General features: G+C 51.1%; 1 protein-coding gene across 1 annotated transcript in view; it reads left to right on the top strand.

Annotated features, from left to right (window-relative positions):
• Positions 1 to 23,967, top strand: part of LOC120065974 (tight junction protein ZO-1-like) — a 42,917-nt gene that overhangs the window by 1,130 nt on the left and 17,820 nt on the right. Inside the window, exons 2-10 of the mRNA XM_039017014.1 lie at positions 6,303 to 6,411; positions 10,298 to 10,517; positions 11,562 to 11,746; positions 13,090 to 13,185; positions 13,319 to 13,401; positions 21,099 to 21,309; positions 22,219 to 22,319; positions 22,926 to 23,108; positions 23,291 to 23,473. Coding sequence (XP_038872942.1) covers positions 6,303 to 6,411; positions 10,298 to 10,517; positions 11,562 to 11,746; positions 13,090 to 13,185; positions 13,319 to 13,401; positions 21,099 to 21,309; positions 22,219 to 22,319; positions 22,926 to 23,108; positions 23,291 to 23,473 — 1,371 coding nt within the window. The remainder of the gene's footprint in view (positions 1 to 6,302; positions 6,412 to 10,297; positions 10,518 to 11,561; positions 11,747 to 13,089; positions 13,186 to 13,318; positions 13,402 to 21,098; positions 21,310 to 22,218; positions 22,320 to 22,925; positions 23,109 to 23,290; positions 23,474 to 23,967) is intronic.

Raw genomic sequence — 23,967 nt, 5'->3', positions numbered from 1 at the left:
CCGTCCCTACCCTCTAACCACTAGGTTACCTGCCGTCCCTACCCTCTAACCAATAGGTTACCTGCCGTCCCTACCCTCTAACCACTAGGTTACCTGCCGTCCCTACCCTCTAACCACTAGGTTACCTGCCGTCCCTACCCTCTAACCACTAGGCTACCTGCCGCCCCCCTCTAACCACTAGGTTACCTGCCGTCCCTACCCTCTAACCACTAGGTTACCTGCCGTCCCTACCCTCTAACCAATAGGTTACCTGCCGTCCCCACCCTCTAACCACTAGACTACCTGCCGTCCCTACCCTCTAACCACTAGGTTACCTGCCGTCCCTACCCTCTAACCACTAGGTTACCTGCCGTCCCTACCCTCTAACCACTAGGTTACCTGCCGCCCCCCTCTAACCACTAGGTTACCTGCCGTCCCTACCCTCTAACCACTAGGTTACCTGCCGTCCCTACCCTCTAACCACTAGGTTACCTGCCGTCCCTACCCTCTAACCACTAGACTACCTGCCGTCCCTACCCTCTAACCACTAGACTACCTGCCGTCCCTACCCTCTAACCACTAGGTTACCTGCCGTCCCTACCCTCTAACCAATAGGTTACCTGCCGTCCCTACCCTCTAACCACTAGACTACCTGCCGTCCCATACCCTCTAACCACTAGGTTACCTGCCGTCCCTACCCTCTAACCACTAGGTTACCTGCCGTCCCTACACTCTAACCACTAGACTACCTGCCGTCCCTACCCTCTAACCACTAGGCTACCTGCCGTCCCTACCCTCTAACCACTAGACTACCTGCCGTCCCTACCCTCTAACCACTAGGTTACCTGCCGTCCCTACCCTCTAACCACTAGGTTACCTGCCGTCCCTACACTCTAACCACTAGACTACCTGCCGTCCCTACCCTCTAACCACTAGGCTACCTGCCGCCCCCCTCTAACCACTAGGCTACCTGCCGTCCCTACCCTCTAACTACTAGGTTACCTGCCGTCCCTACCCTCTAACCACTAGGTTACCTGCCGTCCCTACACTCTAACCACTAGGTTACCTGCCGTCCCTACCCTCTAACCACTAGGTTACCTGCCGTCCCTACCCTCTAACCACTAGACTACCTGCCGTCCCTACCCTCTAACCACTAGGTTACCTGCCGTCCCTACCCTCTAACCACTAGACCACTAGATTTATTCATAACTGACTTTGTTAAATTAAGGTTAAATAAACATGAATTAAATCAATGCCATCAGCTATTGAATTTCACTCCAGTATTATATAGTTCCCACTGGAATTAAATAAATATTAAAACATTTTAGATGTTTCATACACTAGCAAATCTGTGTTGACACACTAAAACAGACTAAAGATTTACAGGGGGAAATGCTGTAACGTACCACTGGTTTACATCTCAAATGTGCATCCCAAATGGAAGCCTATTCCTTAAATAGTGCACTACTTTTGTCTAGGGCCTGTGGTAAAGTAGTGCACTCTAAAGGGAAAAGGGTGCCATGTGGAACAAATCCAAAGCTTTTCCTTCACTGGTTGATTTAATGGTTTGAAACAACCGGCTGCTCCAAGATTCCTGCTCTTTCAGAGTCGGTCTCCTAGCAATGTGCTCACACAAAAACAGTGTCTCTCTAGATCTCTCTCTCTCCTCCCTCCTCTCTCCTCCCTCCTCCTTCCCCTCCTCTCTCCTCCCTCCTCCTCCTTCCCCTCCTCTCCTCCTTCCCCTCCTCTCTCCTTCCCCTCCTCTCTCCTCCCTCCTCCACCCCCTCCTCTCTCCTCCCTCCTCCCTCCCCTCCTCTCTCCTCCCTCTTCCACCCCCTCCTTTCTCCTCCCTCCTCCACCCCCTCCTTTCTCCTCCCTCCTCCACCCCCTCCTCTCTCCTCCCTCCTCCACCCCCTCCTTTCTCCTCCCTCCTCCACCCCCTCCTTTCTCCTCCCTCTTCCACCCCCTCCTTTCTCCTCCCTCCTCCACCCCCTCCTTTCTCCTCCCTCCTCTTCTCCCTCCTTTCTCCTCCCTCCTCCACCCCCTCCTCTCTCCTTCCTCTCTCTCTCTCCCTCCTTCACACCCTCATCTCTCCTCTTTCCTCCACCCCCCCTCCCTCTCTCTCTCTCTCTCCTTCACACTCTAGTCTCTCCTCCAACCCTTCTTCCCTCTCTCTCTCTCCCTCCTTCACGCCCTCATCTCTCCTCCAACCCCTCTTCCCTCTCTCTCTCTCTCCCTCCTTCACGCCCTCATCTCTCCTCCAACCCCTCTTCCCTCTCTCTCTCTCTCCCTCCTTCACGCCCTCATCTCTCCTCCAACCCCTCTTCCCTCTCTCTCTCTCTCCCTCCTTCACGCCCTCATCTCTCCTCCAACCCCTCTTCCCTCTCTCTCTCTCTCCCTCCTTCACGCCCTCATCTCTCCTCCAACCCCTCTTCCCTCTCTCTCTCTCTCCCTCCTTCACTCCCTCATCTCTCCTCCAACCCCTCTTCCCTCTCTCTCTCTCTCCCTCCTTCACGCCCTCATCTCTCCTCCAACCCCTCTTCCCTCTCTCTCTCTCTCCCTCCTTCACGCCCTCATCTCTCCTCCAACCCCTCTTCCCTCTCTTTCTCTGCCCCATTTCTCTTCTTCCCTCAGAGCCGAATATCTTTTCCTGTTTCTACTCCTCCACTCCTCCCTCCGAGCATAATGTGTAATGGCGTGGATCTTAGTTCATAGTACACCCCCTCCTCCACCCCCTCTTCTCTTCTCCCTCCTCCACCCCCTTCTCCACCCCCTCTTCTCTTCTCCCTCCTCCACCCCTCCTCTCTCCTCCTTCTTCCACCCCCTCCTCTGTTCTCCCTCCTCCACCCCTCCTCTCTCCTCCCTCTTCCACCCCCTCCTTCACCCCCTCCTCTCTTCTCCCTCTTCCACCCCCTCCTCCACCCCCTCCTCTCTTCTCCCTCCTCCACCCCCTCCTCTCTCCTCCACCCCCTCCTCTCTCCTCCACCCCCTCCTCTCTTCTCTCTCTTCCACCCCCTCCTCTCTTCTCCCTCCTCCACCCCCTCCTCTCTCCTCCACCCCCTCCTCTCTTCTCCCTCTTCCACCCCCTCCTCTCTTCTCCCTCCTCCACCCCCTCCTCTCTCCTCCACCCCCTCCTCTCTTCTCTCTCTTCCACCCCCTCCTCTCTTCTCCCTCCTCCACCCCCTCCTCTCTCCTTCACCCCCTCCTCTCTTCTCCCTCTTCCACCCCCTCCTCCACCCCCTCCTCTCTTCTCCCTCCTCCACCCCCTCCTCCCTCCTCTCTCCTCCACCCCCTCCTCTCTTCTCCCTCTTCCACCCCCTCTTCTCTCCTCCACCCCCTCCTCTATTCTCCCTCCTCCACCCCCTCCTCCCTCCTCCACCCCCTCCTCTCTCCTCCACCCCCTCCTCTCTTCTCCCTCCTCCACCCCCTCCTCTCTCCTCCACCCCCTCCTCTCTTCTCCCTCCTCCACCCCCTCCTCTCTCCTCCACCCCCTCCTCTCTTCTCCCTCCTCCACCCCCTCCTCCCTCCTCCACCCCCTCCTCTCTCCTCCACCCCCTCCTCTCTTCTCCCTCTTCCACCCCCTCCTCTCTTCTCCCTCCTCCACCCCCTCCTCCACCCCCTCCTTAGTTTATAGTACAAGGTCAGGGTTATAGTCACCAGGGCTAATGCTGAAGGAACCAAGACATGAGGATGTTGTGGAGACATGTAGACCAACAGCACTATTGACTCGTGGCCTGTTAAAGATGCTGTAACATATGACAGGCCTGTCAACTGTATGTGATCTCTGGGGGAAATGAATCCTCAATCTTTTTCCATGCCACGAATTAACACTTATCCACACAACCCTTTACATAGATAACTAGATAACTAACGTCATCAACATGACAAGGAACAACAGGTGTCCTCCTTCACCTTACAGTGAAATGCTGACTGACAAGCCCTTAACCAACAATGCTTTTAGAAGTTAAGAAAAAAAGAAGTGTTAAGTAAAAAATGTGTCAATGTGGAGGCTATATACAGGGTGTTACGGTACAGAGTCAATGTGGAGGCTATATACAGGGTGTTACGGTACAGAGTCAATGTGGAGGCTATATACAGGGTGTTGCGGTACAGAGTCAATGTGGAGGCTATATACAGGGTGTTACGGTACAGAGTCAATGTGGAGGCTATATACAGGGTGTTGCGGTACAGAGTCAATGTAGAGGCTATATACAGGGTGTTACGGTACAGAGTCAAAGTGGAGGCTATATACAGGGTGTTACGGTACAGAGTCAATGTGGAGGCTATATACAGGGTGTTACGGTACAGAGTCAATGTGGAGGCTATATACAGGGTGTTACGGTACAGAGTCAATGTGGAGGCTATATACAGGGTGTTACGGTACAGAGTCAATGTGGAGGCTATATACAGGGTGTTGCGGTACAGAGTCAATGTGGAGGCTATATACAGGGTGTTACGGTACAGAGTCAATGTGGAGGCTATATACAGGGTGTTACGGTACAGAGTCAATGTGGAGGCTATATACAGGGTGTTACGGTACAGAGTCAATGTGGAGGCTATATACAGGGTGTTACGGTACAGAGTCAATGTGGAGGCTATATACAGGGTGTTGCGGTACAGAGTCAATGTGGAGGCTATATACAGGGTGTTACGGTACAGAGTCAATGTGGAGGCTATATACAGGGTGTTACGGTACAGAGTCAATGTGGAGGCTATATACAGGGTGTTGCGGTACAGAGTCAATGTGGAGGCTATATACAGGGTGTTACGGTACAGAGTCAATGTGGAGGCTATATACTGGGTGTTATGGTACAGAGTCAATGTGGAGGCTATATACTGGGTGTTACGGTACAGAGTCAATGTGGAGGCTATATACAGGGTGTTACGGTACAGAGTCAATGTGGAGGCTATATACAGGGTGTTACGGTACAGAGTCAATGTGGAGGCTATATACAGGGTGTTACGGTACAGAGTCAATGTGGAGGCTATATACAGGGGGTACCGGTACAGAGTCAATGTGGAGGCTATATACAGGGTGTTACGGTACAGAGTCAATGTGGAGGCTATATACTGGGTGTTATGGTACAGAGTCAATGTGGAGGCTATATACTGGGTGTTACGGTACAGAGTCAATGTGGAGGCTATATACAGGGTGTTACGGTACAGAGTCAATGTGGAGGCTATATACAGGGTGTTACGGTACAGAGTCAATGTGGAGGCTATATACAGGGTGTTACGGGACAAAGTCAATGTGGAGGCTATATACAGGGTGTACCGGTACAGAGTCAATGTGGAGGCTATATACAGGGGGTACCGGTACAGAGTCAATGTGGAGGCTATATACAGGGGGTACCGGTACAGAGTCAATGTGGAGGCTATATACAGGGGGTACCGGTACAGAGTCAATGTGGAGGCTATATACAGGGGGTACCGGTACAGAGTCAATGTGTAGGTATTGACAGGGGGTACCGGTACAGAGTCAATGTGGAGGCTATATACAGGGCTACCGGTACAGAGTCAATGTGGAGGCTATATACAGGGGGTACCGGTACAGAGTCAATGTGCGGGGGCACCGGTTAGTCGGGGTAATTGAGGTAATATGTTAATGTACGGAAGAGTTAAAGTGACTATGCATAGATTATAAACAGTTAGTAGCAGCAGCGTAAAAGAGGGTTCCGGGTAGCCGTGTGATTAGATGTTCAGGAGTCTTACGGCTTGGGGGTAGAAGCTGTTAAGAAGCCTTTTGGACCTCGTCTTGGCGCTCGGTACCGCTTGCCGTGCGGTAGCAGAGAGAACAGTCTATGACTAGGGTGGCTGGAGTTTTTGACAATTTTTAGGGCCTTCCTCTGACACCGCCTGGTGTAGAGGTCCTGGATGGCAGAAAGCTTGGCCCCAGTGATGTACTGGGCCGTACACACTACCCTTAGGAGTGCCTTGCGGTCGGAGGTCGAGCAGTTGCCATACCAGGCAGTGATGCAACCAGTCAGGATGCTCTCGATGGTGCAGCTGTAGAACCTTTTGAAGATCTGAGGACCCATGCCAAATCTTTTCAGTCTCCTGGGGGGGAAATAGGTTTTGTCGTGCCCTCTTCACGACTGTCATGTTCAACATGACAAGGAACAACCCTTTACACGTCCTCGATGCTTTCCAAGGGCCCACATCATCAACATGTTCAACATGACAAGGAACATGTATTGTGCTGTGATCTGTTATAGATTCTACAATCCACAACGTAGGCTATATGAAACGTTGCACGAATACCCTTAAATCTCCTTTCCCATGGTCACCGTTGGACAATCTTCCTATTTTCTTCCTCCTTCCAGGTTAATAATGTGGATTTTGCTAATATAATCCGAGAAGAGGCGGTGCTGTTCCTCCTTGACCTCCCTAAAGGTGAAGAGGTCACCATCCTGGCCCAGAAGAAGAAGGATGGTGAGTACAGGAGGACGACAGGAAATCAAATCAAATCAAATTTTATTTGTCACGTACACATGGTTAGCAGATGTTAATGCGAGTGTAGCGAAATGCTTGTGCTTCTAGTTCCGACAATGCAGTAATAACCAACAAGTAATCTAACCTAACAATTCCACAACTACTACCTTATACACACAAGTGTAAAGGGATAAAGAATATGTACATAAAGATATATGAATGAGTGATGGTACAGAACGGCATAGGCAAGATGCAGTAGATGGTATAGAGTACAGTCTATACATATGAGATGAGTAATGTAGGGTATGTAAACATAAAGTGGCATAGTTTAAAGTGGCTAGTGATACATGTATTACATAAAGATGGCAAGATGCAGTAGATGATATAGAGTACAGTATATACATATACATATGAGATGAGTAATGTAGGGTATGTAAACATTATATTAAGTGGCATTGTTTAAAGTGGCTAGTGATACATTTTTACATAATTTCCATCAATTCCCATTATTAAAGTGGCTGGAGTTGAGTCAGTATGTTGGCAGCGGCCACTAAATGTTAGTGGTGGCTGTTTAACAGTCTGATGGCCTTGAGATAGAAGCTGTTTTTCAGTCTCTCGGTCCCTGCTTTGATGCACCTGTACTGGCCTCGCCTTCTGGATGATAGCGGGGTGAACAGGCAGTGGCTCGGGTGGTTGTTGTCCTTGATGATCTTTATGGCCTTCCTGTGACATCGGGTGGTGTAGGTGTCCTGGAGGGCAGGTAGTTTGCCCCCGGTGATGCGTTGTGCAGACCTCACTACCCTCTGGAGAGCCTTACGGTTGTGGGCGGAGCAGTTGCCGTACCAGGCGGTGATACAGCCCGACAGGATGCTCTCGATTGTGCATCTGTAGAAGTTTGTGAGTGCTTTTGGTGACAAGCCGAATTTCTTCAGCCTCCTTAGGTTGAAGAGGCGCTGCTGCGCCTTCTTCACAACGCTGTCTGTGTGGGTGGACCAATTCAGTTTGTCCGTGATGTGTACACCGAGGAACTTAACTTTCCACCTTCTCCACTAATGTCCCGTCGATGCGGATAGGGGTTGTGTTCCCTCTGCTGTTTCCTGAAGTCCACGATCATCTCCTTTGTTTTGTTGACGTTGAGTGTGAGGTTATTTTCCTGACACCACACTCCGAGGGCCCTCACCTCCTCCCTGTAGGCCGTCTCGTCGTTGTTGGTAATCAAGCCTACCACTGTAGTGTCGTCCGCAAACTTGATGATTGAGTTGGAGGCGTGCATGGCCACGCAGTCGTGGGTGAACAGGGAGTACAGGAGAGGGCTCAGAACGCACCCTTGTGGGGCCCCAGTGTTGAGGATCAGCGGGGTGGAGATGTTGTTACCTACCCTCACCACCTGGGGGCGGCCCGTCAGGAAGTCCAGGACCCAGTTGCACAGGGCGGGGTCGAGACCCAGGGTCTCGAGCTTGATGACGAGTTTGGAGGGTACTATGGTGTTAAATGCTGAGCTGTAGTCGATGAACAGCATTCTCACATAGGTATTCCTCTTGTCCAGATGGGTTAGGGCAGTGTGCAGTGTGGTTGCGATTGCGTCGTCTGTGGACCTATTGGGTCGGTAAGCAAATTGGAGTGGGTCTAGGGTGTCAGGTAGGGTGGAGGTGATATGGTCCTTGACTAGTCTCTCAAAGCACTTCATGATGACGGAAGTGAGTGCTACGGGGCGGTAGTCGTTTAGCTCCGTTACCTTAGCTTTCTTGGGAACAGGAACAATGGTGGCCCTCTTGAAGCATGTGGGAACAGCAGACTGGGATAAGGATTGATTGAATATGTCCTTAAACACACCAGCCAGCTGGTCTGCGCATGCTCTGAGGACGCGGCTGGGAATGCCGTCTGGGCCTGCAGCCTTGCGAGGGTTAACACGTTTAAATGTTTTACTCACCTCGGCTGCAGTGAAGGAGAGCCCGAAGGTTTTGGTAGCGGGCCGTGTCAGTGGCACTGTATTGTCCTCAAAGCGAGCAAAAAAGTTATTTAGTCTGTCTGGGAGCAAGACATCCTGGTCCGCGGCGGGGCTGGTTTTCTTTTTGTAATCCGTGATTGACTGTAGACCCTGCCACATACCTCTTGTGTCTGAGCTGTTGAATTGCGACTCTACTTTGTCTCTATACTGGCACTTAGCTTGTTTGATTGCCTTGCGGAGGGAATAGCTACACTGTTTGTATTCGGTCATGTTTCCGGTCACCTTGCCCTGGTTAAAAGCAGTGGTTCGCGCTTTCAGTTTCATGCGAATGCTGCCATCAATCCACGGTTTCTGGTTTGGGAATGTTTTAATCGTTGCTGTGGGTACGACATCGTCAATGCACTTCCTAATGAACTCGCTCACCGAATCAGCGTATTCGTCAATGTTGTTGTTGGACGCAATGCGGAACATATCCCAATCCACGTGATCGAAGCAGTCTTGAAGCGTGGAATCAGATTGGTCGGACCAGCGTTGAACAGACCTGAGCGCGGGAGCTTGCTGTTTTAGTTTCTGTTTGTAGGCTGGAAGCAACAACTGGATGAATCACAGACTGAGGACTGGTCACTCCATCCCTCCCAGGGTTTTTCAAAAGTCTCCTCGGGGATCCCCAGACGGTCCGTGTATTTGAACTATTCCACAGCTAGCTTACCTGATTCAACTGGTCAACTAATCATCAAGCCGATGACTACTTGAATCAGGTGAGGAGCTAGTTCAGGGCTAGCTATTTAAAAATATATATATATATATATATTTTTTATGTCTGGGAATCCCTGAGGAGAGGTTTGAAAAACACTGTTATATATCAATATTTGCAGATCTGAAGGTTCCGATAGGTACAATCAGTTTATCTGAGGGTTCCGATAGGTACAATCAGTTTATCTGAGGGTTCCGACAGGTACAATCAGTTTATCTGAGGGTTCCGACAGGTACAATCAGTTTATCTGAAGGTTCCGATAGGTACAATCAGTTTATCTGAGGGTTCCGATAGGTACAATCAGTTTATCTGAGGGTTCCGATAGGTACAATCAGTTTATCTGAGGGTTCCGATAGGTACAATCAATTTATCTGAGGGTTCCGATAGGTACAATCAGTTTATCTGAAGGTTCCGATAGGTACAATCAGTTTATCTGAGGGTTCCGATAGGTACAATCAGTTTATCTGAGGGTTCCGATAGGTACAATCAGTTTATCTGAGGGTTCCGATAGGTACAATCAGTTTAACTGACGGTTCCGATAGGTACAATCAGTTTAACTGACGGTTCCGATAGGTACAATCAGTTTAACTGACGGTTCCGATAGGTACAATCAGTTTATCTGAGGGTTCCGATAGGTACAATCAGTTTATCTGAGGGTTCCGATAGGTACAATCAGTTTATCTGAGGGTTCCGATAGGTACAATCAGTTTAGTGGTGAAGCTTCCACCATACAGATCTGCAATCATCAAATACTTAGGGTCAAGGTAATGGGAGAGAAGCACATTGGGACCCGTTGAACTTCCATCATCTGAGATGTATCTCTATTGCTCTGCTCTCCTTTCTGTCTGTCTCTGACTCTGTCTCTGACTCTGACTCTGTCTCTGACTCTGTCTCTGACTCTGTCTCTCAACACTCTGTCTCTCAACTCTCTTTCTCTCAACTCTGTCTCTAACTCTGACTCTGTCTCTAACTCTGTCTCTGACTCTGTCTCTAACTCTGACTCTGTCTCTGACTCTGTCTCTCAACACTCTGTCTCTCAACTCTCTTTCTCTCAACTCTGTCTCTAACTCTGACTCTGTCTCTAACTCTGACTCTGTCTCTCAACACTCTGTCTCTCAACTCTGTCTTTCTCTCAACTCTGCCTCTAACTCTGATACTCAAACTCAGTCTGTGTTCTGGTCCAGTGTACCGGCGGATCGTGGAGTCTGATGTGGGCGACTCGTTCTACATCCGGACCCACTTTGAGTATGAGAAGGAGTCTCCGTACGGCCTGAGCTTCAACAAGGGAGAGGTGTTCAGAGTGGTGGACACCCTGTACAACGGCAAGCTGGGATCCTGGCTGGCCATCCGCATCGGGAAGAACCACCAGGAAGTGGAGAGAGGCATCATACCTAACAAGAACAGGTGATGATGACACTCAAAAAAATCAGTTTTGTTTATTTGAAAACATAATGTGTTCTGTATAACTTACCTGTTTTTTTTTAGACAATCATGTAAATGCATTAAAACAATAAGGGGAAGATTCACACTGGTCACAAGTCATCGTAACAATGTTAACGTCACGTTGTCCTCTCGTAGCTTTAACCACATTTGTTATGATTATCATTGCCGTGTAAGTGCCTCTGTGTTGGCACGTTAGCCATGCCAAGTTTCCTGGACAGTGTCACAGACACATGAAAGCCCTCTACAGAGGTGTCTCTACCGAGAACTCTGTCTGTCCCTCTCATTCTCTTGTTCTGAATAGAAAAGCAACTCCAGCACCCCCGGTGATTTTGATTCCCCGAAAATGTCATGCATATTTTTCACCGACATTTCAATCAATAGACATTCATCATCTGAGTTATACAGATAACTAAATCTCGTTCTCATTTTTTTAAATAATCATTTTTTGTACCCCTTTTTCTCCCCAATTTTGTGGTATCCAATTGGTAGTTACAGTCTTGTCTCATCGCTGCAACTCCCGTACGGACTCGGGAGAGGAGAAGGTCAAGAGCCATGCATCCTTAGGAAACACGACCCTGCCAAGCCGTACTGCTTCTTGACACAATGTCCACTTCACCCTGAAGCCAGCCACACCAACGTGTCAGAGGAAACACTGTACACCTGGTGACCGTGTCAGCGTGTATTGCGCCCGGCCCGCCACAGGAGTCGCTAGAGCGCGATGGGACAAGAACATCCCGGCCGGCCAAACCCCTCCCCTAACCCGGACGATACTGGGCCAATGTTGCGCCGCCCCATGGGTCTCCCGGTCACGGCCCGGCTGCGACAGAGCCTGGACTGCCTTAAACCACTGCACCACTCGGGAGACCTAATCTCATTCTCTTTTACAGAGAATAACAAACTTCTCTCCACTCTGGGTGTGAAATACACCCTCCCCAAGACAGCAGGGTTAGGGTTAGTTATCGAGTTAGTTAGTTATCCAACTCCTTCTCCTCTATCTGTCTCCAGAGCGGAGCAGCTGTCCAGCGTGCAGTACAGCCTCCCCAAGACAGCTGGGGGCGACAGGGCAGACTTCTGGAGGTTCAGGGGCCTGAGGAGCTCCAAGAGGAACCTGAGGAAGAGCAGAGAGGACCTGTCGGCCCAGCCCGTCCAGTCCAAGTTCCCCGCATACGAGAGGGTGGTGCTTAGAGAAGGTGAGGATGACTTGCCTTGTAATAACACATTATAAACGCTTATATGTGCTTATAACACAAAGCCTCCTCCTCCCTCAGCCCCTCCTCCCTAAACCCTCCTCCCTAAACCCTCCTCCCTCAGCCCCTCCTCCCTAAACCCTCCTCCCTCAGCCCTCCTCCCTAGCCCCTCCTCCCTAAACCCTCCTCCCTCAGCCCCTCCTCCCTAACCTCTCCTCCCTCAGCCCCTCCTCCCTAAACCGTCTTCCCTCAGCCCCTCCTCCCTCAGCCCCTCCTCCCTAAACCCTCCTCCCTAAACCCTCCTCCCTAAACCCTCCTCCCTCAGCCCCTCCTCCCTAAACCCTCCTCCCTCAGCCCCTCCTCCATAACCTATCCTCCCTCAGCCCCTCCTCCCTCAGCCCCTCCTCCCTAAACCCTCCTCCCTCAGCCCTCCTCCCTAAACCCTCCTCCCTCAGCCCCTCCTCCCTAAACCCTCCTCCCTCAGCCCTCCTCCCTAAACCCTCCTCCCTAAGCCCCTCCTCCCTAAACCGTCTTCCCTCAGCCCCTCCTCCCTAAACCCTCCTTCCTCAGCCCCTCCTCCCTCAGCCCCTCCTCCCTAAACCCTCCTCCCTCAGCCCTCCTCCCTAAACCCTCCTCCCTCAGCCCCTCCTCCCTCAGCCCCTCTTCCCTCAGTCCTCCTCCCTAAGCCCCTCCTCCCTAAGCCCCTCTTCCCTCAGCCCCTCCTCCCTAACCTCTCCTCCCTCAGCCCCTCCTCCCTAGCCCCTCCTCCCTAACCCCTCCCCCCTAACCCCTCCTCCCTAACCCCTCCTCCCTAGCCCCTCCTCCCTCACCCCTCCTCCCTAACCCCTCCTCCCTAGCCCCTCCTCCCTAACCCCTCCTCCCTAGCCCCTCCTCCCTTGCAACTCTTGTAAATCTTAACCTGTCTCTAATAGCGGTGAGCTTTCATAACGTAGCGCCAACTATAAATATTGTCTTTCAATTGATAGAGGGAAGAAAATACCCCTGGAATGTAACACTACAGTTTACTGCTACACAATCCTGACCCAAATATTCTGCTTTTACTAAATGTTACGCTGTTTTTATAATGAAACAATTGTTAATACTTTTAGAATATCTCTTTTCTTTAGTTGTGTAGTTTTAGTTATACATTTGTGTTACTGTTCTTTTCCATTAGTGTTCTCTATTTTGTCATGTTTCCAACGTTTTGGTGTGGACACCAGGAAGAATATCTGTTGCTTCTTCCACAGCTAATGGAGAGCCAAATAAAAAAATCACACAAAATCACTAATCCTCCCACTCAGTCTAATGTACTGTGATGGTCTTCTGTTGTGGGGTGTTTTGTCCAGCTGGTTTCCTGAGGCCTGTGGTGATATTTGGACCCATCGCAGACGTGGCACGAGAGAAACTCTCCCGAGAGGAGCCCGATCTGTTTGAGCTCGCAAGTGAGTAACAAAGTGTATCAAAATGACATTCCACACGCTGTGATTAGTTTTCTAGAATTCCATTAAAAACGAGTTAATTATAGGAACGATTAAAGAACTATGCAATGAAACTGTTCCTTCTCGTGTGTTCCAGAGAGTGAACCGAGAGACGCAGGGAAAGACCAGCGTAGTTCTGGAATCATCCGTCTCCACACCATCAAACAGATCATCGACAGAGTGAGTTTGCCTTTTACACAAACAGTCACTCATTTCAATAGGACTCATTTTGATTTGAGGAATTTCTAGGTTTTTTCTTTTCCACAATTGTTGTGGAATGACGTTTTCTTTTGACATTTTTGGTGATGCAGAATGGCTTTTTCAAATGTTGTCTTTGTTGTCCATTTTCTATTCCACTTATGATGAAAAGAGAACAGGATTCACTGGAGATACACTGACTGTGTTGAGGCCCTCTGCTCCAGTAGGAGGAATACTGACTGTGTTGAGGCCCTCTGCTCCAGTAGGAGGAATACTGACTGTGTTGAGGCCCTCTGCTCCAGTAGGAGGAACACTGACTGTGTTGAGGCCCTCTGCTCCAGTAGGAGGAACACTGACTGTGTTGAGGCCCTCTGCTCCAGTAGGAGGAATACTGACTGTGTTGAGGCCCTCTGCTCCAGTAGGAGGAACACTGACTGTGTTGAGGCCCTCTGCTCCAGTAGGAGGAATACTGACTGTGTTGAGGCCCTCTGCTCCAGTAGGAGGAACACTGACTGTGTTGAGGCCCTTTGTTCCAGTAGGAGGAATACTGACTGTGTTGAGGCCCTCTGCTCCTGTAGGAGGAATACTGACTGTGTTGAGGCCCTCTGCTCCAGTAGGAGGAATACTGACTGTGTTGAGGCCCTCTGCTCCAGTAGGAGGAATACTGACTGTGTTGAGGCCCTCTGCTCCTGTAGGAGGAATACTGACTGTGTTGAGGCCCTCTGTTCCAGTAGGAGGAATACTGACTGTGTTGAGGCCCTCTGCTCCAGTAGGAGGAATACTGACTGTGTTGAGGCCCTCTGCTCCTGTAGGAGGAATACTGACTGTGTTGAGGCCCTCTGCTCCAGTAGGAGGAATACTGACTGTGTTGAGGCCCTCTGTTCCAGTAGGAGGAATACTGACTGTGTTGAGGCCCTCTGCTCCAGTAGGACGAATACTGACTGTGTTGAGGCCCTCTGCTCCTGTAGGAGGAATACTGACTGTGTTGAGGCCCTCTGCTCCAGTAGGAGGAACACTGACTGTGTTGAGGCCCTCTGCTCCTGTAGGAGGAATACTGACTGTGTTGAGGCCCTCTGCTCCAGTAGGAGGAATACTGACTGTGTTGAGGCCCTCTGTTCCTGTAGGAGGAATACTGACTGTGTTGAGGCCCTCTGTTCCTGTAGGAGGAATACTGACTGTGTTGAGGCCCTCTGCTCCTGTAGGAGGAATACTGACTGTGTTGAGGCCCTCTGCTCCAGTAGGAGGAATACTGACTGTGTTGAGGCCCTTTGTTCCAGTAGGAGGAATACTGACTGTGTTGAGGCCCTCTGCTCCAGTAGGAGGAATACTGACTGTGTTGAGGCCCTCTGCTCCTGTAGGAGGAATACTGACTGTGTTGAGGCCCTCTGCTCCAGTAGGAGGAATACTGACTGTGTTGAGGCCCTCTGCTCCAGTAGGAGGAATACTGACTGTGTTGAGGCCCTCTGCTCCTGTAGGAGGAATACTGACTGTGTTGAGGCCCTCTGTTCCAGTAGGAGGAATACTGACTGTGTTGAGGCCCTCTGCTCCAGTAGGAGGAATACTGACTGTGTTGAGGCCCTCTGCTCCTGTAGGAGGAATACTGACTGTGTTGAGGCCCTCTGCTCCAGTAGGAGGAATACTGACTGTGTTGAGGCCCTCTGTTCCAGTAGGAGGAATACTGACTGTGTTGAGGCCCTCTGCTCCAGTAGGACGAATACTGACTGTGTTGAGGCCCTCTGCTCCTGTAGGAGGAATACTGACTGTGTTGAGGCCCTCTGCTCCAGTAGGAGGAATACTGACTGTGTTGAGGCCCTCTGCTCCTGTAGGAGGAATACTGACTGTGTTGAGGCCCTCTGCTCCAGTAGGAGGAATACTGACTGTGTTGAGGCCCTCTGCTCCAGTAGGAGGAATACTGACTGTGTTGAAGCCCTCTGCTCCAGTAGGAGGAATACTGACTGTGTTGAGGCCCTCTGCTCCAGTAGGAGGAATACTGACTGTGTTGAGGCCCTCTGCTCCAGTAGGAGGAATACTGACTGTGTTGAGGCCCTCTGCTCCAGTAGGAGGAATACTGACTGTGTTGAGGCCCTCTGCTCCTGTAGGAGGAATACTGACTGTGTTGAGGCCCTCTGCTCCAGTAGGAGGAATACTGACTGTGTTGAGGCCCTCTGCTCCAGTAGGAGGAATACTGACTGTGTTGAGGCCCTCTGCTCCAGTAGGAGGAATACTGACTGTGTTGAGGCCCTCTGCTCCAGTAGGAGGAATACTGACTGTGTTGAGGCCCTCTGCTCCTATAGGAGGAATACTGACTGTGTTGAGGCCCTCTGCTCCTATAGGAGGAATACTGACTGTGTTGAGGCCCTCTGCTCCTATAGGAGGAATACTGACTGTGTTGAGGCCCTCTGCTCCTATTGGAGGAATACTGACTGTGTTGAGGCCCTCTGCTCCTATAGGAGGAATACTGACTGTGTTGAGGCCCTCTGCTCCAGTAGGAGGAATACTGACTGTGTTGAGACCCTCTGCTCCAGTAGGAGGAATACTGACTGTGTTGAGGCCCTCTGTTCCAGTAGGAGGAATACTGACTGTGTTGAGGCCCTCTGCTCCAGTAGGAGGAATACTGACTGTGTTGAGGCCCTCTGCTCCTGTAGGAGGAATACTGACTGTGTTGAGGCCCTCTGCTCCAGTAGGAGGAATACTGACTGTGTTGAGGCCCTCTGCTCCTATAGGAGGAACACTGACTGTGTTGAGGCCCTCTGCTCCAGTAGGAGGAATACTGACTGTGTTGAGGCCCTCTGCTCCTGTATGAGGAATACTGACTGTGTTGAGGCCCTCTGCTCCAGTAGGAGGAATACTGACTGTGTTGAGGCCCTCTGCTCCAGTAGGAGGAATACTGACTGTGTTGAGGCCCTCTGCTCCAGTAGGAGGAACACTGACTGTGTTGAGGCCCTCTGCTCCTGTAGGAGGAATACTGACTGTGTTGAGGCCCTCTGCTCCAGTAGGAGGAATACTGACTGTGTTGAGGCCCTCTGCTCCTGTAGGAGGAATACTGACTGTGTTGAGGCCCTCTGCTCCAGTAGGAGGAATACTGACTGTGTTGAGGCCCTCTGCTCCAGTAGGAGGAATACTGACTGTGTTGAGGCCCTCTGCTCCAGTAGGAGGAATACTGACTGTGTTGAGGCCCTCTGCTCCAGTAGGAGGAATACTGACTGTGTTGAGGCCCTCTGCTCCGGTAGGAGGAATACTGACTGTGTTGAGGCCCTCTGCTCCGGTAGGAGGAATACTGACTGTGTTGAGGCCCTCTGCTCCGGTAGGAGGAATACTGACTGTGTTGAGGCCCTCTGTTCCAGTAGGAGGAATACTGACTGTGTTGAGGCCCTCTGCTCCAGTAGGAGGAATACTGACTGTGTTGAGGCCCTCTGCTCCAGTAGGAGGAATACTGACTGTGTTGAGGCCCTCTGTTCCAGTAGGAGGAATACTGACTGTGTTGAGGCCCTCTGCTCCAGTAGGAGGAACACTGACTGTGTTGAGGCCCTCTGCTCCAGTAGGAGGAATACTGACTGTGTTGAGGCCCTCTGCTCCAGTAGGAGGAACACTGACTGTGTTGAGGCCCTCTGCTCCAGTAGGAGGAATACTGACTGTGTTGAGGCCCTCTGTTCCTGTAGGAGGAATACTGACTGTGTTGAGGCCCTCTGCTCCAGTAGGAGGAATACTGACTGTGTTGAGGCCCTCTGCTCCTGTAGGAGGAATACTGACTGTGTTGAGGCCCTCTGCTCCAGTAGGAGGAATACTGACTGTGTTGAGGCCCTCTGCTCCTGTAGGAGGAATACTGACTGTGTTGAGGCCCTCTGCTCCTGTAGGAGGAATACTGACTGTGTTGAGGCCCTCTGCTCCAGTAGGAGGAACACTGACTGTGTTGAGGCCCTCTGCTCCAGTAGGAGGAACACTGACTGTGTTGAGGCCCTCTGCTCCTGTAGGAGGAATACTGACTGTGTTGAGGCCCTCTGTTCCAGTAGGAGGAATACTGACTGTGTTGAGGCCCTCTGCTCCTGTAGGAGGAATACTGACTGTGTTGAGGCCCTCTGCTCCTGTAGGAGGAACACTGACTGTGTTGAGGCCCTCTGCTCCAGTAGGAGGAACACTGACTGTGTTGAGGCCCTCTGCTCCAGTAGGAGGAATATTGACTGTGTTGAGGCCCTCTGCTCCTGTAGGAGGAATACTGACTGTGTTGAGGCCCTCTGTTCCAGTAGGAGGAATACTGACTGTGTTGAGGCCCTCTGCTCCTGTAGGAGGAATACTGACTGTGTTGAGGCCCTCTGCTCCTGTAGGAGGAATACTGACTGTGTTGAGGCCCTCTGCTCCAGTAGGAGGAATACTGACTGTGTTGAGGCCCTCTGCTCCTGTAGGAGGAATACTGACTGTGTTGAGGCCCTCTGCTCCTGTAGGAGGAATACTGACTGTGTTGAGGCCCTCTGCTCCAGTAGGAGGAATACTGACTGTGTTGAGGCCCTCTGCTCCTGTAGGAGGAATACTGACTGTGTTGAAGCCCTCTGCTCCTGTAGGAGGAACACTGACTGTGTTGAGGCCCTCTGCTCCAGTAGGAGGAATACTGACTGTGTTGAGGCCCTCTGCTCCTGTAGGAGGAATACTGACTGTGTTGAGGCCCTCTGCTCCAGTAGGAGGAATACTGACTGTGTTGAGGCCCTCTGCTCCTGTAGGAGGAATACTGACTGTGTTGAGGCCCTCTGCTCCAGTAGGAGGAATACTGACTGTGTTGAGACCCTCTGCTCCGGTAGGAGGAATACTGACTGTGTTGAGGCCCTCTGCTCCAGTAGGAGGAATACTGACTGTGTTGAGGCCCTCTGCTCCTGTAGGAGGAATACTGACTGTGTTGAGGCCCTCTGCTCCAGTAGGAGGAATACTGACTGTGTTGAGGCCCTCTGTTCCAGTAGGAGGAACACTGACTGTGTTGAGGCCCTCTGCTCCAGTAGGAGGAACACTGACTGTGTTGAGGCCCTCTGCTCCAGTAGGAGGAACACTGACTGTGTTGAGGCCCTCTGCTCCAGTAGGAGGAATATTGACTGTGTTGAGGCCCTCTGCTCCTGTAGGAGGAATACTGACTGTGTTGAGGCCCTCTGCTCCTGTAGGAGGAATACTGACTTTGTTGAGGCCCTCTGCTCCAGTAGGAGGAATACTGACTGTGTTGAGGCCCTCTGCTCCTGTAGGAGGAACACTGACTGTGTTGAGGCCCTCTGTTCCAGTAGGAGGAATACTGACTGTGTTGAGGCCCTCTGCTCCTGTAGGAGGAATACTGACTGTGTTGAGGCCCTCTGCTCCAGTAGGAGGAATACTGACTGTGTTGAGGCCCTCTGCTCCTGTAGGAGGAATACTGACTGTGTTGAGGCCCTCTGCTCCAGTAGGAGGAACACTGACTGTGTTGAGGCCCTCTGCTCCAGTAGGAGGAATACTGACTGTGTTGAGGCCCTCTGCTCCTGTAGGAGGAATACTGACTGTGTTGAGGCCCTCTGCTCCAGTAGGAGGAACACTGACTGTGTTGAGGCCCTCTGCTCCAGTAGGAGGAATACTGACTGTGTTGAGGCCCTCTGTTCCTGTAGGAGGAATACTGACTGTGTTGAGGCCCTCTGCTCCAGTAGGAGGAATACTGACTGTGTTGAGGCCCTCTGCTCCTGTAGGAGGAATACTGACTGTGTTGAGGCCCTCTGCTCCAGTAGGAGGAATACTGACTGTGTTGAGGCCCTCTGCTCCTGTAGGAGGAATACTGACTGTGTTGAGGCCCTCTGCTCCTGTAGGAGGAATACTGACTGTGTTGAGGCCCTCTGCTCCAGTAGGAGGAACACTGACTGTGTTGAGGCCCTCTGCTCCAGTAGGAGGAACACTGACTGTGTTGAGGCCCTCTGCTCCTGTAGGAGGAATACTGACTGTGTTGAGGCCCTCTGTTCCAGTAGGAGGAATACTGACTGTGTTGAGGCCCTCTGCTCCTGTAGGAGGAATACTGACTGTGTTGAGGCCCTCTGCTCCTGTAGGAGGAACACTGACTGTGTTGAGGCCCTCTGCTCCAGTAGGAGGAACACTGACTGTGTTGAGGCCCTCTGCTCCAGTAGGAGGAATATTGACTGTGTTGAGGCCCTCTGCTCCTGTAGGAGGAATACTGACTGTGTTGAGGCCCTCTGTTCCAGTAGGAGGAATACTGACTGTGTTGAGGCCCTCTGCTCCTGTAGGAGGAATACTGACTGTGTTGAGGCCCTCTGCTCCTGTAGGAGGAATACTGACTGTGTTGAGGCCCTCTGCTCCAGTAGGAGGAATACTGACTGTGTTGAGGCCCTCTGCTCCTGTAGGAGGAATACTGACTGTGTTGAAGCCCTCTGCTCCTGTAGGAGGAACACTGACTGTGTTGAGGCCCTCTGCTCCAGTAGGAGGAATACTGACTGTGTTGAGGCCCTCTGCTCCTGTAGGAGGAATACTGACTGTGTTGAGGCCCTCTGCTCCAGTAGGAGGAATACTGACTGTGTTGAGGCCCTCTGCTCCTGTAGGAGGAATACTGACTGTGTTGAGGCCCTCTGCTCCAGTAGGAGGAATACTGACTGTGTTGAGACCCTCTGCTCCGGTAGGAGGAATACTGACTGTGTTGAGGCCCTCTGCTCCAGTAGGAGGAATACTGACTGTGTTGAGGCCCTCTGCTCCTGTAGGAGGAATACTGACTGTGTTGAGGCCCTCTGCTCCAGTAGGAGGAATACTGACTGTGTTGAGGCCCTCTGTTCCAGTAGGAGGAACACTGACTGTGTTGAGGCCCTCTGCTCCAGTAGGAGGAACACTGACTGTGTTGAGGCCCTCTGCTCCAGTAGGAGGAACACTGACTGTGTTGAGGCCCTCTGCTCCAGTAGGAGGAATATTGACTGTGTTGAGGCCCTCTGCTCCTGTAGGAGGAATACTGACTGTGTTGAGGCCCTCTGCTCCTGTAGGAGGAATACTGACTTTGTTGAGGCCCTCTGCTCCAGTAGGAGGAATACTGACTGTGTTGAGGCCCTCTGCTCCTGTAGGAGGAACACTGACTGTGTTGAGGCCCTCTGTTCCAGTAGGAGGAATACTGACTGTGTTGAGGCCCTCTGCTCCTGTAGGAGGAATACTGACTGTGTTGAGGCCCTCTGCTCCAGTAGGAGGAATACTGACTGTGTTGAGGCCCTCTGCTCCTGTAGGAGGAATACTGACTGTGTTGAGGCCCTCTGCTCCAGTAGGAGGAACACTGACTGTGTTGAGGCCCTCTGCTCCAGTAGGAGGAATACTGACTGTGTTGAGGCCCTCTGCTCCTGTAGGAGGAATACTGACTGTGTTGAGGCCCTCTGCTCCAGTAGGAGGAATACTGACTGTGTTGAGGCCCTCTGCTCCTGTAGGAGTAATACTGACTGTGTTGAGGCCCTCTGTTCCAGTAGGAGGAATACTGACTGTGTTGAGGCCCTCTGTTCCAGTAGGAGGAATACTGACTGTGTTGAGGCCCTCTGTTCCAGTAGGAGGAATACTGACTGTGTTGAGGCCCTCTGCTCCTGTAGGAGGAATACTGACTGTGTTGAGGCCCTCTGCTCCAGTAGGAGGAATACTGACTGTGTTGAGGCCCTCTGCTCCAGTAGGAGGAATAGATTATGTAAATGATGTTTTTTTCTGGTATATAGGACAAACATGCAGTGCTGGACATCACCCCCAACGCAGTAGACCGTCTGAACTACGCCCAGTGGTACCCCATCGTAGTGTTCTTGAACCCAGACAACAAGCAGGGGGTCAAGAACATGAGAACCAGGCTCTGTTCCGAGTCCAGGAAGTCCGCCCGGAAACTCTACGAGAGAGCCCTGAAATTAAGGAAGAACAACCACCATCTCTTCACCAGTGAGTAGAGAGGGGGAAGATGGAAGGGAGAGATGGGAAGAGAGGAGGTGGGGGAGAGAGGGTGGGAGGTGAGTAGAGAGAGCCCTGAAACTAAGTAAGAACAACCATCCCCTTTTCACCCGTGAGTAAAAGGAGGGGCATTTGTTATGTCACGTTTCTGACAATATTATGAGGTATAGTTCAAATGAAGTGTTTCCAAAACAACAAGGGTCCGAGAATGTATCCCTGAGGAACTCCACAAAATAACTTGGCCCTATTAGAAACCCGGCTGTTTGCATACACAACCATTTGTTTGCTTGGTTTAATTAAAGCAGCATGTTAAGAAAAGTTAATTGATATCTTGTAGAGTCCCTCAGGGATCCATTCTTTGACCCTTGAGTTGAATTGTTAACATGCTATTATCATGCTAACTAGTAGCATCATGCTAACTAGTAGCATCATGCTTACTAGTAGCATCATGCTTACTAGTAGCATCATGCTAACTAGTAGCATCATGCTAACTAGTAGCACCATGCTTACTAGTAGCATCATGCTAACTAGTAGCATCATGCTAACTAGTAGCATCATGCTAACTAGTAGCATCATGCTAACTAGTAGCATCATGCTAACTAGTAGCATCATGCTAACTAGTAGCATCATGCTAACTAGTAGCATCATGCTAACTAGTAGCATGTTAAAAGGGATAGTGGGATATTTTGGCTGCATTATGGCAACATGCTAGCTGTTCAGGTAGACTTCCAGTCATTGCACTTATGCTAGTTTGCGTTGGCTCGTAAAAGTACCTCTTAACTTCCTTTTAGATTGGACGAAGAGACATAAAAATGTGCTTCATTTGGCTTAATTGCCCAAATCTGGACACTATCCCTTTTAATAAATAAAAACGGTAACCCTTTTGTCTTCCTGTCTTAGCCACCATCAACATGAACAACATGAACGATGGCTGGTACGGAGCTCTGAAGGAGACTATCCAGCAGCAACAGAACCAGTTGGTCTGGGTGTCAGAGGGCAAGGTGAGCGAAACACTCAGATGTCCATTATAGTTTTACGGTAAAAAAAAATCAATCGTATGAATATGATACTTTGCGACCACAGTGTGCAGGAGCTTCTTTCCTTTGTATAACATCGAAACATTTCCGACTCACCTGCTGAAGCAACCCTAAGAAAACTGTATATTTCTTCACATCTACTCCTGCTCCCCCTCCTTCTCCTGCTCCTCCCCTTCCTCCTGCTACTCCTCCTGCTCCTCATCCTGCTCCTCCACCTGCTCCTCCTCCCCCTCCTCCTTCTGCTCCTCCTTCTGCTCCTCCCCCTCCTCCTGCTTCTCCCCTTCCTCCTGCTACTCCTCCCCCTCCTCCTTCTGCTCCTCCTGCTCCTCCCCCTCATCCTGCTCCTCCTCCTGCTTCTCCCCTTCCTCCTGCTACTCCTCCTGCTCCTCCTCCTGCTCCTGCTCCTCCTGCTCCTGCTCCTCCTCCTGCTCCTCATCCTTCTCCCCCTGCTCCTCCTCCTCCACCTGCTCCTCCCCCTCCTCCTGCTCCTCCCCCTCATCCTGCTCCTCCTGCTCCTCCTCCTCCTGCTCCTTCTCCCCCTGCTCCTCCTGCTCCTCCTCCTCTCCCCAGGCGGACGGCGCGCCGGACGATGACCTGGACATCCACGATGACCGTCTGTCATACCTGTCAGCTCCGGGCAGTGAATACTCCATGTACAGCACGGACAGCCGCCACACCTCTGATTACGAGGACACGGACACAGAGGGCGGGGCCTACACCGACCAGGAATTAGACGAGACTCTCAATGACGAGGTGGGACGGATTCTTAAATGTTCTATTTGTTTTTTTTACATTTCATTTAATTCATGTTCGCTGTCAAAAATACTGAATTATGCATTAAGACAATACTTGCGGGGAAAAAAACATAACACCTTATACCTCATACATGTTTTTAAGTCTCAGCTTGTAGTAACTCCAGTTTTAAATCCCATTAGGTTGGGCTTCCCACAGAGCCAGCTATCACCCGCTCCTCAGAGCCGGTCAGAGAGGACCCGCCCGTCATCCAGGACCCCTCGTCTGGCGGTTACCCTGGATACCAGCACATTGCTGTGACTCCGCCCGACCCGGCCAACCGCATCGACCCGTCCGGGTTCAAGCTGGCCGCCGCTCCTCATCAGGTAGGAGAGAGAGGGAGGAATGGAGGGAGAGAAGAGGAGGTTTATGTAGGTGTCTCTCTAGGGGCAAAACGGGCTGAAACCATGTTATTACAACCTACGATGTGTTCTGTTCTTCAGGCTGAAACAGGACATGTGTTCTGTTCTTCAGGCTGAAACAGGACATGTGTTCTGTTCTTCAGGCTGAAACAGGACATGTGTTCTGTTCTTCAGGCTGAAACAGGACATGTGTTCTGTTCTTCAGGCTGAAACAGGACATGTGTTCTGTTCTTCAGGCTGAAACAGGACATGTGTTCTGTTCTTCAGACTGAAACAGGACATGTGTTCTGTTCTTCAGGCTGAAACAGGACATGTGTTCTGTTCTTCAGGCTGAAACAGGACATGTGTTCTGTTCTTCAGACTGAAACAGGACATGTGTTCTGTTCTTCAGACTGAAACAGGACATGTGTTCTGTTCTTCAGGCTGAAACAGGACATGTGTTCTGTTCTTCAGACTGA

Source organism: Salvelinus namaycush, chromosome 21 (genome assembly GCF_016432855.1).
Source record: "Salvelinus namaycush isolate Seneca chromosome 21, SaNama_1.0, whole genome shotgun sequence".
Classification (NCBI taxonomy): domain Eukaryota; kingdom Metazoa; phylum Chordata; class Actinopteri; order Salmoniformes; family Salmonidae; genus Salvelinus; species Salvelinus namaycush.
The sequence above is the reverse complement of the archived record's forward strand: the minus strand, read 5'-3'. Positions and strand labels throughout refer to the sequence as shown.